Source organism: Lepidothrix coronata, unplaced genomic scaffold, assembly GCF_001604755.1.
Source record: "Lepidothrix coronata isolate B3197 unplaced genomic scaffold, Lepidothrix_coronata-1.0 Scaffold368, whole genome shotgun sequence".
In the NCBI taxonomy this organism is placed as follows: domain Eukaryota; kingdom Metazoa; phylum Chordata; class Aves; order Passeriformes; family Pipridae; genus Lepidothrix; species Lepidothrix coronata.
This window is the reverse complement of record NW_016690548.1, coordinates 149,624-163,006: the sequence shown is the minus strand read 5'-3', so window position 1 is coordinate 163,006 and position 13,383 is coordinate 149,624. Positions and strand designations below refer to the sequence as shown.

General features: G+C 51.1%; 2 protein-coding genes across 2 annotated transcripts in view; both read left to right on the top strand.

The window, feature by feature from the left end:
- The window catches only part of GOLGB1 (golgin B1), a 37,622-nt gene extending 31,585 nt beyond the window's left edge, over nucleotides 1-6,037 (top strand). The window contains exons 18-22 of the mRNA XM_017838906.1: nucleotides 852-1,010; nucleotides 1,142-1,239; nucleotides 1,876-2,010; nucleotides 3,504-3,609; nucleotides 3,988-6,037. Coding sequence (XP_017694395.1) covers nucleotides 852-1,010; nucleotides 1,142-1,239; nucleotides 1,876-2,010; nucleotides 3,504-3,609; nucleotides 3,988-4,122 — 633 coding nt within the window. The 3' untranslated portion in view covers nucleotides 4,123-6,037. The remainder of the gene's footprint in view (nucleotides 1-851; nucleotides 1,011-1,141; nucleotides 1,240-1,875; nucleotides 2,011-3,503; nucleotides 3,610-3,987) is intronic.
- A 1,411-nt stretch (nucleotides 6,038-7,448) lies between these two features.
- Nucleotides 7,449-13,383, top strand: part of LOC108509461 (hematopoietic lineage cell-specific protein-like) — a 17,491-nt gene continuing 11,556 nt past the window's right edge. The window contains exons 1-5 of the mRNA XM_017838902.1: nucleotides 7,449-7,733; nucleotides 9,673-9,756; nucleotides 10,906-10,979; nucleotides 11,752-11,881; nucleotides 13,118-13,228. Of these exons, the coding sequence (XP_017694391.1) occupies nucleotides 9,673-9,756; nucleotides 10,906-10,979; nucleotides 11,752-11,881; nucleotides 13,118-13,228 (399 nt within the window). The 5' untranslated portion in view covers nucleotides 7,449-7,733. The remainder of the gene's footprint in view (nucleotides 7,734-9,672; nucleotides 9,757-10,905; nucleotides 10,980-11,751; nucleotides 11,882-13,117; nucleotides 13,229-13,383) is intronic.

Here is a 13,383-nt window from a genome sequence, read left to right as displayed (position 1 = left end):
GGGGTGGTCAGAGCATGGGAGAGAGAGGCCGTGGCTGGGACAGCTGTCCTGGATGGACCAGAGGGATATTCCAGGCCCGGTGTAGATCCCATCCAGCAGGGTCTGAATCAGCAGCTTTTCTGCCACTGAATTTTAGTGCCCTTTCTCCTAAGTGACCAGAGGGAGAAAGAAGGAGGGAAGAGGACAGGGGAGGAAAGAAAGAAAGGAGAGAAAGGGAGGTGGGGGAGAGAGGACACAGAGAGGGGACAGTGGGAGAAGGCAGCTGGCTGGGGGGAGAGGAAGACCAGCCAAAGGGACCTGAGAGCAAGATCATGTGAAGAGAGTTGTTTCCAGGTTCCTTGTCTATTGTTTGGAAGCATTTTCTATCCTCCTGCTTTCTGGGCTGCTGAAGGAAGCCCCTCTTTGGGAAGGCAAGCTTGTCATCTTCACTGCTGCCCACCAGCTTGAAACAGTTCCTGTGTCTCAGTGCAGAATCACAGTCAGTCGATTCCCACACTGAAATGGGAGACCCAGAATTTATCAATCCTCAGAAAGAGAGTTGCGTTCAAGGAGAAAGTGAGGATATAAAATCATAATTTATTGACGATATTTCTGAAAGGTTTAAGTGAATCTCAGCACTTTATGTTGCTCTGGACATGTAGTGTTCTGTACATCACGTGATGTTTTGGGGCTCCTGTTCTGGAAACCTTGGCCACAAGCTACTCTTGGGCACTGTCACTGGTCTTTGGACCTTAGTGACAGGCACTGTGGCAGCTCCATGTTCTCAGTAGAATTCTTACCCTCAGTGACACAGAAGAATTTTGCTTTCAGAAGACTGAGTTCTTTACTGGGCAATGGTGTTCTGTTCTCAGCTGTCTCAGGTCTTTGAGGAGAAGAACGCCCTCTCCCTCCAGCTGCGCGGGAGCAGCCGGAGCGTCTGCGAGAGCCACCAGCACTACAACGAGGTCCTGAACCGCTGCCTGGTGCTGGAGAGGCAGCTCCAGGAGCTGCAGGCTGCAGACAAGGACATGGTAAGGGGGGTGGGCTTGGTGCCTGGCAGGGAAATGTTTATTGCGTGTGGCTCTGCTAGCGGTGCAGCACTGCAGCTGTGTCTGTCCCCCGCGCTCAGGGCAGTCTGCAGTACACTCCTGCCTTCTTTCAGGAGCTGTTTGCAACAGATGCAGCTCCAGGAGCACCCCAAGAAAAGAATGAGCCGCAGAGAGGCAGTTACACACCTGAACTGCAGGAGCTGCAGCTGAGGTAAAGAAAGCCTGAGAAAACAGGGTGGGGATGTTGATCCTGATGGAGGTCTTGGGGCTAGTGATGAGTAAGTGCTGTTACTTAGTATCAGTGTGTTGGGAAAACTCTGTGGGACCCTCGGGTCTTGTGAATTTGGAAGAACTTTGTGTGCACTTGGCAGCTGTCATTAGTTATCTCTGGATAGAGCTTCAAAAACCACAGTGACAACTTGCAGCAGCAATGCCAGCCAGACCTGGGTCTGGTAGGCTGCATCCTCAGTATCTGCTGAAGTATATCCAGGGTTCTGGTCTCAAGGCTGTAGCCTGAGAGTGTCTGGAATTGAGACCTAGCACATGATTCCTCATAACCTTCTGGAACTAAGTTCTAGCACATGATTCCTCATATCCTTTCAAAATAATTTTCAGAAGGTGGGGCCATGGATGACAGAGCCAAGGAACTCCTTCCTGATGTGAAACAGAAGCTTTAAGAAATTTGTCTTCTCATGCTTTCCAAATAATTTAAATGTATTAAAGACAACTAAGTCTTCTGTGAGAGGTGGGAGGTAATTTGAGTCTGTTCACATCAGTGTATACAACAGAAACAGAACAGTGCACAAATTAGGCCTTTTTTGGCATATGCTTGGTTATTTTCTCCCAGGTTGTCCGAAACAGAACATTTACATAGCAGCACAAAGCAGGATCTGAGGTATTTGGAGGAGCAGCTGGAGGAGGAACGGGACCGTCGTCTTGCTGCAGAGGAGGCACTTTCTGCAGCACAGGATCAGCTCAGGAGGTGAGGCAGCTTGAACAAACAAGCACCCTCACCAGAGAAGTGTGATGGTTCCAGCTCTGTCCTTCACCTGCACTTCATCACATCCTTTGTCAAATGGGGGCACAGAAACAACTGTACTGTGTCTGTCACTGAATCACAGAAAGGCTGAGGTGGGAAGGGGTCTCCAGAGACCATCTGGTTCAACCCCCTGCTCAAACAGGGCTCCCTAGAGCCAGCTGCCCAGGACCATGTCCAGATGGCAGTTGAATATCTCCAAGGAGGAAGACTTCCCAACCTCCCTGGGCAACTCGTGTGGTGCTCAGTCACCTGTACTGTAAAAAAGTGTTCTGTGGAGTTCAGGAAATTGAGTTCTTCAATTGTAGGCAGATAGAATCAGATAAATTACTAGACATTAAGATAAATTCTGTCTGGAAATGAGATGCTAGCTATCTCAATTAGTTAAATTAACTACTGGAAAGTATAATTTGGAGACTGGGAACTGGGTGCCAGCAGAAGAGTTCTCATGCTTCCAGGGAATTTGTCTCCTCAGTAAGCACCTGTGTGTCATGCAGAAAACAGTCTTGACTTGAAGAATTGTCACTCAGTTTTAATATATTGCCGATTAACATAAACTTTTCATTAATTTGGTTATTAAGAAACAGTTACACAATGAGGAAAAAACACCTTCCCCCACCTCTACCAGGCTCAACTTCAGCCTAGACCCCTCTCCTCCCCCTCTGCAGCACCCAGCACCGTTGTCTGCACTGCACAGGGCACTTGGGGCACTGGACAGATGCCCTGATAAACTTGCCTGAGGGGCAAGTTCAAAATGCTTGTTTCTCCTCATTGACTATGGAGGTGGGTTTTGCACCTGACCTGATTGTAGGCACTTGAGCTCTGCATTTCCCTGTAGTCCAAATAAGCCTCACTAGTGGAGTCTTTCACAAGAAAACAATGGCTTCCTTTCTGGCACACCTGCTGATTTGGCCAAAAAATAGTGATCTGTATGGAGGAATTCTGGATGCAGTTCTCTGGTAATTGCTGCACAACTTGGACAAGTGTAGCTCCTTCTGGCACTGAAGTCTCTGAAAGCCTCCTGTAACTGATCTCACTAAAAACTGGTAGCCCCAGGATGTGCCTGTGCTGCCTCTGTCCTTAGAAAATACTTATCAAGAACCAGCACTGTTGCAACCAGAGCTGGCTTCCAAAATAATTTCACACAATTTGAACCACACAGTTGTATCATCTGCCCAGGCTCCTTTCAAGTCACACTGAAATTTCACTTGAAGGATTCCTGCTGGTTGGGTTGTCCAGTCCTTTTGCTCAACGTGAGCTCAGGAGGCACCAAGGCACCACAACTGCACAAATGGAACCAGCTGTTGTCCAGTGAGGCCAGGGCTTGCCTGTGGGGGTTGACTCCTTTTTGGAGAAACACCTCCTTTCCTAAGCTTGATTACAGTCTTGGTTTGTGGCATCATAAGAAACTGAGTTTAATTTCCTGTTTGTTGTGGCAGGTTGCAGCCAAGTGAGTGGGCGTCTTCCTTAAGTGCCAGCATTGATATGACTCCAGGTCATGAACAGTCCTTGCTGATCGACTCCATGGATAACAATTCCAGCAGAGTAAGAATTTAACATTCACAGCTGTCAATTACGTAAGCCCTGACTAATCCAAGAAACTGTGAACCTACAGCAGCTAAATCCCTCTGTAGGCACACACAGATCTGTCAGGGGCTGTGTAGGTTTCTGCTCTTGCCTTGCTCTGTCTTCCATGCTGGAGACAGAATTGGATAGGGGTAGTTCATGGAAAACCTGCAGAGAGCAGGGGAAGGAGAGTGTTTCATGAGGATTGCCCTAGAGGTGGGATCTGACAGTGAAATGACTTTGGGAAGGTTTATGCTTATTAGCTTAAACTTATCTTCATGGTCAGAGAGCTCTGGGTGAAGGCAGCTGGGGGCACAACCATTCCTTGTACTGACTGGTCTCTCTTGACTCTTCCAGGCTCGGAATTCCCTTGGACTGCGCCGCCTGTTCCGCTCTCTCTTCCATTCCCGGACCCGCTTGCCTCTGCTGGTGGCCACGTATCTGCTTGCTCTCCATGTCCTGCTCTTCCTGTGCTTTACAGGCCACCTGTGAGCAGTGACAGGCTCTACAGAGCCCAGCCCATGTGCACTGGGGGCCTGCATTCCCTGTGAGGGGCAGCACTTCTCCCAGCTGCCTGCTTTCCCAAGCCAGCCCTGGAGCAACAGCTGCAGCCAGCACTGGGTGCTGCTGTCAGAGTCAGTGCTGCTGCTGGGAACTGCTCCCGGGACATTGGCCATTCCCTCGGGGTCTCTGCAGGAGTGGTTTGTTTTCTGAGCCAGGGTCATGCTGCAAACTTTCAAGGACAGCATCTGCTCCTGTACCTGGAAGTAGAACCAGTCCTTTTAGATAGTATTGTGCTGTGGTAGGAGTAAGAAAAATATTCTCGAGTTGCTGACTTCCTAGAACTGCAGAATCTTCCCCCTCTTAGGCTGAATCCATGAGTGGGGTTGGAGAAACGCTGTAGCTGGATGTAAGACAAAGAATTGTCTTCTCTTTCTTCCATCCCTTAAATTTGCTCCATGGCTCAGTGCTGTCTGAAATGCATATCCTAAGGAAATTGTGGGCACTTTAAGTAAAGTGAATCTTAAAATTTTGTTTCCTGCTCAGTTGCATCTCCTGTTGAAGAAATGCCAAAATTAGTCTATTTGGCCCTGCAGAGCATTCCATTTAAAAACAGTCATGTCTGCCCTGGCAAGCCTGTAAAATAATGCCAGGGATTTAGTTATTTAAAAGGAATAGGAAGCAAGAAACTTTTTAGCTCTTAAGTTAAAAACCTTGCTATTGTGGCATCTGTGCACCTCTCACAATGGAAGGTGCTGGCTTACCTCTAGAAACAAGAGCAGCCCTGCTCCTGCATTCTCATCCACTGGCCCCTTGTCAGGAGAATGACCCCGCACAGGCTGTGTTGGAGGGGTCCCTGATGTGTTGAAGGGGTCCCTGATGTGTTGGAGGGGTCCCTGATGTGTTGGAGGGGTCCCTGATGTGTTGGAGGGGTCCCTGATGTGTTGAAAGGGTCCCTGATGTGTTGAAGGGGTCCATGATGTGTTGAAAGGGTCCCTGATGTGTTGAAGGGGTCCCTGATGTGTTGAAAGGGTCCCTGATGTGCTGTGTGGGTCCAAATCAAAGGCAGAAGCTCCAAAAATAAAGTGTCTCCCCTGTGCTGAGGAAGGAACCAGAGTTCTGAAACCTTCTGGGGTAGATAGCTGGTGCTGGTCATTGGGCATGTTTGGACCCAAAGCAAATGATGCAAATGGACTGGATCTTTTAGGATGTATGGAAAGCTGTGTTTTCTAAAGACCTCCTGAATTTGAGACTGCCCTCTTCCAAAAGCAGAATGCCAAATGCAAAGGAAGTTCCAGTCACATTCCCTGTCGGAGACCGAGTGGTTGTTCCATGGAGAGTTCTGGCCAGGAGGGTCGTATCTGCCTCTTAGTAGAGTATTAACAATCACGTTTTTCCCATGGGAAAGAGGTAGTTCTTTTGATATTGCTGGTAAACTAAGCTGCTCTAGCCAGTGCACAAAGCCTTTTTGAGGATGGATTGATTTCATCAGTAGCTCAAGCAGCTGGGTCTCTGGCAGGTCCAGAGCACTGGCACTACCCACTTGTGCACTGCCCATGATTATCGGTGTGGGCTTCCTCCAACCACATGAAATTCAGTGACCAAATATTTTGCCTGTGGCTTCCTGGGGCATGAGCTCCTGTATATATAATAAAGTTTATTTTTCAGATGGAATTTGGGTCATGTCATGTAACTGTCAAAGGTTTCTTGAGGGTGTAGTGCTGCTGTATCACACCTTGTAGGGGACACTGTGGGACTTCAGGTCCCCTCAGTGTGTGCTGCCTTGTGTGATGGTTGCAAAAGCATTGTTTTTTCATACAGTGTGAACACCTATGGGATGCCTTTTTCCTTGTCTCACCTCTTGCTCAGCCTTTTTCAGATGACAAAAGAAGGAACAGGCAATGTCCTGTGGCAGGGTGAGGGGGTGGAACTAATGGTTTTAAGGTCCCTTCCAACCCAAGCCATTTTATGAACAGTGAAAGCAATTCCAGTAAAACAAGATCTGCTTGGGTTTACTTTTCCACATTTGCCTAAACACTGCACCCAGAGTTGTGCAACCCCGGGACAGACACAGGAGTTGGCACCAGGGAGCTGGAATGTGCTCCTAACTCGGATGGGACAATGTAACTGTCCCCTTTCAACTTTCTGTAGCCAAAGGTGGGTACCCTTGTTCACAGTCACTGCTACAGTCCCCCACGCTGCTGGAACAAAGCCAGCACTGGGGTGTTATAGCGCTGTAGATAATGTTTCCACTGTGTTTAACAGGAGTAAGGATTATAAGCAAAGTATGTTTCCTTAAAGCCCATGCAGGTTTTCCTGAACTGAAGAAAGGCACGATTCTGCAGGATCAGAGACATTTAAATGTTTTATTCCTGCAGATAGAACAGATACCACTTAGATTAAATACAGAAATAAAACCTCAGAAGAAACTCCTGGTCTGATGATCATAGTCTGACTGAACAGCTTTGTGGTTTGACCTGATGAAAGACTGGGCCTTTTTGCTGATGTTTCCTGTCTCAAACATTTCAACATTTTATTTCTTCTCTGATAGACCTGTCCTGCCTTGGTTTTGATCTGCAAGAGAGCCTGAGAAGGAGGTCGACCAACAGAGCTGTGTTCTGCCATCCCTGAGACACACAGGCCAGTTCAGCACCACTGCTGGAGCTGGGCCAGGGTCTGGTCCTGTGCCAGGAGAAAGGTGGTGTCACGGGATAGGGAGGAGTGGCTGCAGGTTACTGCATGGAGCTGTAAAGGGAAGCTCCCGACCCTCCGCTCCCATTCCAGGACAGATGTGAGGCTCTGGGAATGGCAGACAATGCACATGATGAGGTAGCAGAGGAGGAACCTCTGCAGGTGCCCTCACCGAGGTCAGATCAACCCCCCTCTCAACAGAGCTGCATTAAGGCCAGTGCTTAGCAGAAACAACAGAGAGGGATGGTCACAGTCGCTCCTGAGCAGAACAGAGGCCCCCGTGTGCAGACCAGACCCTAATTTCAGGGCAGTTTGCTGCCTCCCTGGGGCCTGAATCAGGGATCTCACCAGACGACTGACTGAGCTCAGTGCAACCTTCAGACTGTGGTTCTTTCACGTGGGTACTGGTGATGTTGCAACAAGAAGCCCGAGGTTGATCAAAGGGGTTTTCAAGGCACTGGGAAGAACGGGAGAAGGTTCAGGAGGACAGTTAGTGTTTTCCTCAATCCTCCCAGCAATGGGGAGAGATACCAGAAGAAACAGGCATGCCCAAGAGATGAATGCTGGCTCCAGGACTGCTGTCTCCACCAGAACTTAGTTTTTTATAACCATAGGAGAATCTTCTTTTGAACACAAGGTGTACTGGGACCTGATGGGATCCTCTGTGCCGATGGGGAAGCGCTGGCTATGTGCTGTGTCAGCATCTCGGAGCACAGGCAGCAAGTGAGGGAACTGCAGCACTGGGGCAGGTCTGGGGACTCATGACTTGAGCAGAGCTGGGGGCTGGGGTGCAGGAAGTGAAGAGAGCTGAAGTTAAAACAGGAACTCCGAGCAGACACAGGCCCAAAGCTGTTGCAGGCTGCAAGTTCCTGAGCAAAGAGCAGCAAGTTTGCCAGCAGGAGCCTTTAAAGGTAAGAAAGCTTGAGTGTGTTTTGGGAGTGGAAAGTGAGAAATGACTACCAAAAAAGTGGGGTTTGGTGGGCAGAGAACTCCTTCCTGACCCAGCATGTTTGAGTGGATAATGCTCGGCATTTGCTTCTCAGGCTGTTGTCCTGTCATCGTTGTTGCTCTTGTGTCTGAGCCTCTAAAGAACCACATTTCCAAATCTACCAGCATGACTGTGCTGTGTGGTAGCCCTATATTTGTGCTGTAGTGGATGTTTTCACAGGGGAAAATGAGATAAACTAAGGGGTTGAGATGCTGGCTGATATTTCTCACTGTGGGGGTGTCTGGAGCATCATAGTGCAATTACAATCTGTGGTTTGTCATGGTTCCCACCACGCAGGGCAGGTGGCTTTGGAGAATGAGCGCTCAAGAACCACTTACAGCAGCATTTAAAACCCTGAACCACTGGATTTGAGCTCAGATCAGCCGCCCTGATGAAAAGCCCTGTGCTAGCTGGTTATTGCTGCTGGTTTATCCTTTACAAAAATGAGCAAGAACCTTTAAAAATCTTTGGTGTGAGAGACGCCAATAAATTAGGGAGGGGAAAAGGAGAAGAAAGGTGTTGCTAAACTGTGCAGTGTAGCCCACGTGAGCCTTCCTGCTTTCCCTGCTTCTAAGTGCAATTGGCTGTATTCAGTTGGGCCCAGGATTGCTGTGAGTGGGGAATGGCACAGAACTTCTATGGTCCTGAGGCACCTGCAGAAGGCTTAAAACTGTGAGTCTGCCTTGGCCCTACATCCTCTCCCTTAGCTGGCTTTTGCTTAACAAAAGAAAGCCTCATCCCTGCTGGTTTAGTTTCTGTTCTCTTTGCTCCCTGGCCTTACAGTGCTGGTTCTCTAGACAACTGGAAAGGACAGCTTGAAAGCAAGCAGTGCGCTGCACTAAACTGGAAGGTTATTCACCTAAACAGCCTTTGACGTGGTACAGTTAATTACTTAGCATAAATAGAGAATTACTTAGTTACTCAGCATAAACATTTCGCTTGCACGGAGGGCAAGTCCCCGAGCGCTCAGGGCTGCCTGAGGCTCCCACACGGCCCTGGGAGGGAGGGGTTAGTGCCGCTGAGCAGCACACGGTAAAAGCTGCTGTTAACTGAGGATCCAGCACACAGGAGGTCTCCTCCCTCCCATTGCTCTGGTCACAGGCTGGTGTGATGGGGAACAGGGCTCAGCTCAGTCTTTCCTGCACATTCTGTTCTGTCTTTCTCTCTGCCCCAGGGAAAAGCTGCTTTGGGCAACACTGAGAACAATTCGGGGCTCCTCAACACTGCAGACAGTAAAGGGCTGGAATATGAGAGCTCTGCTGACAATGATTGCTCTGGGGTGTAGGCAGCTCATGTCATCTTCCCTTCTCTCTCGTTTTGTGAAAACTTTTGGGAGGGGCTTTTTCATCATCTTTTTTCACAGTCACCTTGAAAATGACACATAGGAGTTTTAGATTTCACGTTACTTTTAACTTCCTCTTCCTGGGCCCATCACTTCCTCCAGGCCTGTGGGAGCTGTTCCACCACAGCCTCAGCCCATCCAGCCCTGCACCCTCGGGGCTTTCAGTCCCGTTTCCCGTTTTCTCCATATGACAGACACAAACACCACACGGCACCAGCCCTGTCACTCCAGTGTCCAGTCTTGCCCTGACCCTTCTATAGGCTACTGGGCAGGGGTTAAAAGGTTGGAAAACAGACAAGAGGCTTGAAGAGTCCACCTCAGGTCCAGCAGCACATTGGAGCGTGTGGCAGTGGTGTGACCATGCTACTGGGGAGGGGGATTAACGTGGGGAACAGCATCTCACAGCACAGAAAATTAATGGTGTTGGAAAAGCAGAATCCGGCAGTTGGATGTGAGCCAGCTCTGCCCACGTGCTGGGCCCTGGGTGACAGCTGGGTGACACCGTGTCCTCGCTGTGCAGATGTGGAAAGCGGTTGTGGGACATGACGTGTCAGTGAAGGTGGAGCCTCAGGGAGACGACTGGGACACAGACCCTGATTTTGTGGTGAGTGTCTGGTATGGTAACTGTTATACTGCTGGTGTGAAGGGCTCCTGGCCCTGGGCACTTGCTGCTCAGCAGGGCCAGGGCTCGGGGCTCAGCACGGGGAACCGTCAGTCACCTCTCTGAGCCACTTCTGCCCCATCTCCATGTTTAGTCTCCAGAACTTCCTACATCAGTGCACCTCTGTGTCTCACCACAAGTAAGGCACTTGAGGAGTACAGAATATTGGGTTTTTTTAAACCTGCTCCTTGGTAGCTTCCCTTGTCCTCCCCACAACCTGTGTTACAAGACATAGCGAACACTTATATTTTCTCTGTCCCACACTGTTTGTAACTGTAGAGGATCCAGCATTTCCCTCATTTGTCTTTTTTTCCAGATGGAAAATCCTGTCGTATGTAGTCAGCTTGTGCAGGTGCAGCTCTGTGCCTCTCATATGTTTATTTTCTATCTAGTCTAACTCTGGGTGAGCTGGTGAGAGAGCAGAAGGGCTCAGCCTGGGGAACTCCCTGCATTCATACAGGGTCATGATTTTCATTTTCCTTTTGGTTCTCTCTGCCCTTCCGAATAAGTCTCTCCTGTTACACAAGAGCCCTGTGTTTTTGAGGTCCAGTCTTGCCTAGTTATTTCCAGTTAGAAATCCTAGTTTGGGACAGAAAAGCAATTCCCTTCCTCAAAGTTCCAAATTATTAATGTCTTAGGAAAAATCTATGCTGTCAGGTTTTTTGCTTGTTTTTACTTCATTTCTTCTATTTGTGGAAGCCTTCAAACTAAGCCTGAATGGGATGAGACTTTTTATGTATTTTTTTAATTCTTTTATATATACATGTTTTCAGCTTTGCTGTATATTAGGAAAGACTTTGTTCATGCTTCATTTTATCGAATGCACGCTCAGACCTTCCACAAAGCTACAAAACAAGGCTGTGATAGCCAAGCTTGGGCGAACGGCCCGAGGGCTGCGGTCACTGCGGCTTCTCCAGTATTTTCCCGACAGTGAATTCCTCAGCATTCCTGCTGCTCCTGGCCCTGCGGAGCTGGGGGCCGGCGGGGATGGGGCGCTGGGACCCCCGGCCCGTGCCCGGCCCGTGCCCGGCCCGGCGGAGCGGCACCGAGCCCGGTGCGGGGCCGGGACTGACGGCCACGGCTCGTCCGCAGAACGACATCTCCGAGCGGGAGCAGCGCTGGGGAGCCAAAACCATCGAGGGCTCCGGCCGCGCCGGGCACATCGAGTGAGTGCGGGGGGAACCGGGCCCGGGCGGGCGGAGAACGGACCTGCGGGGGTGCGGGACCGCGGGCACGTCGCGGCGGCGGCCGCTCAAAGCAGCCGCATAAGGGCTGGTTTGCGGAGTGGGATCCAGGCGCTGCTCGTGCTGCTGCGGGGCGTCAGCGGGCGGGTCCCGGTGCAAAGGCTTCCCGCTCCTTCCCTGCCCGGGACTGACCCGCGGCAGCAGCTCCCTCGGGACAGCCCAGCGCTGCCCTGCGGTGCGGCCAGAGTGACCCTGGGGACAGCCCAGCGCTGCCCTGCGGTGCGGCCAGAGTGACCCTGGGCACAGCCCAGCGCTGCCCTGCGGTGCGGCCAGAGTGACCCTGGGCACAGCCCAGCGCTGCCCTGCGGTGCGGCCAGAGTGACCCTGGGCACAGCCCAGCGCTGCCCTGCGGTGCGGCCAGTGCAGCACACAGAGAAAGGGAGCTGCGGGATCCTGAGGAAGCCGGGGTGTGGCCCTGAACAGGGCTGCAGGAGGGGGGCTGGATGTCCTCCCAGAGCCCACTGCTCTGGTCCCTCGGCAGCCCCCGGGGTACCACCCTCTCTGCCACAGCACAGTGGCTGCGTGTGTGGCTGGCACCCCGGGGAACCCAGAGTGGGACCACGATGGCAGCTGGTAGTGGGTGTATGTCCTGCTCTGTGCTGGCCTCTGGCTGGGACAGAGGCACAGGGATGCTCCAGCTGGCTGCACAGCTCTGCTCCATCCCACACTGACCTGCCTGTCTCTGTCTCACCAGTATCCATCAGCTGAGGAACAAGGTGTCAGAGGAACATGAGGTCATCAAGAAGAAGGAGATGGAGACTGGCCCCAAGGCTTCCTATGGCTATGGAGGCAAATTTGGAACAGAGCGGGACCGAATGGATAAGGTAACAGCTGTGGAGGGCTTCTTTGAGCCCCAGTGGAAAAGGGTTTTCTCATAAAGGAAGGGCTATCCATGTTTTCTGGCTGGACCCTGAAGGGAGAGAATGGAGAGCTGGCATAACTGCAGAGATTCACACATGTCCAGCTAGACCATACTCTGTCTCCAGGATCTGTTTGATTCCATTTGTGTAATTCCTCTCTACAACTTCCTGGCAATTCTCCCTTTAGCTGTGAAAAAGGAAATTCTGTGGCTGTTCAAACCTGCTGCATAACAGTTAAATCAGGTGCCTCCCTACTTGCGCTTGGACAACTAATAAATAATGATTCTCTTATATTTTCCATTACAGACCTCGTAGCTCCCTGGGATGAATCCTTAGTTTGTATTCTCTGTTCTCACACCAGATCTGGTTTATGTTTTGTGACAATCATAATCACACTTCTTCCTGCACCTTTCAGCATTTAATACTTCTTTTTTCAGAAGTGAGAGTGTTAAATTGCAGTAATGTTCAGTAGGTGTGGTCACTGTGGGATTGCGGGATATCAGGATGGCAGAGTGAGAAACAGACTGCCCTGACAAACTCCCTGCTCTCCCTGCCAGAGGTGCTGCGGTCACGAATCGCACGCTCTCCTCAGGAGAAGGGCCAGAGGCTGAATGCTTGCAGCATCCTGGTAAAACTAGACAAAGGCCAAGAAGTTGCTCAACAGAAACACCCTCACTCTGCTCTGGCAGAGTCTGATCACAGCTGCTCCATGTTGGTGTGGAGTGTGTGTGGTTCCTGGCCACAGCACCTCTGGCAGGGAGAGCAGGACCCTGGCCTGACCTGTGGCAGGCAGGAAGGGTGATCCCAGCCAGGTCTGCTCGCCCTCACTCTCAGATACACAAATAGGGAGTGGGTGCCAGACCTGCCGCCTGGAGCTCTCAGCGGTACGTCCCATGTGATTATCCACCACACTACTCCACTGGACTTGGGAGCAGCCGGTATTTGGCATCCACACTTTTTCTGGTGAGCTGGCAGGGAGGCCAGTTTGTGGCATGGCAGCCCTTCAGGCCGCTGCCAGGCCTCAGAGCAGAGCTGGTGCTGGCAAAGGCCATGTGGAGGGCATGGCCACCACCGACACGGTCAGCTTGGACCTGTCACTCGCGTCTGCGAGTGTCCCAGCAGCAGGTTGGTGCAGCCACGGTGGCTGTGTCTGCCCCAGCCTGACTGTGGGTGTTCATGTCACGCTGTCTCTCCTCTCAGTGTGCAGTGGGACACGAGTACGTTGCTGATGTTGGGAAGCACTCCTCGCAGACGGATGCAGCCCAGGGCTTTGGGGGAAAGTTTGGAGTCCAGCGGGACCGAGCCGACAAGGTGTGTTGGACAGTGCAGTTAAAATGTGTTGCTGAGGCTGGTGCTGCCCCTGAAACACTGCTGCCTGTGCTGCCCCTGAAACACTGCTGCCTGTGCTGCCCCTGAAACACTGCTGCCTGTGCTGCCCCTGAAACACTGCTGCCTGTGCTGCCCCT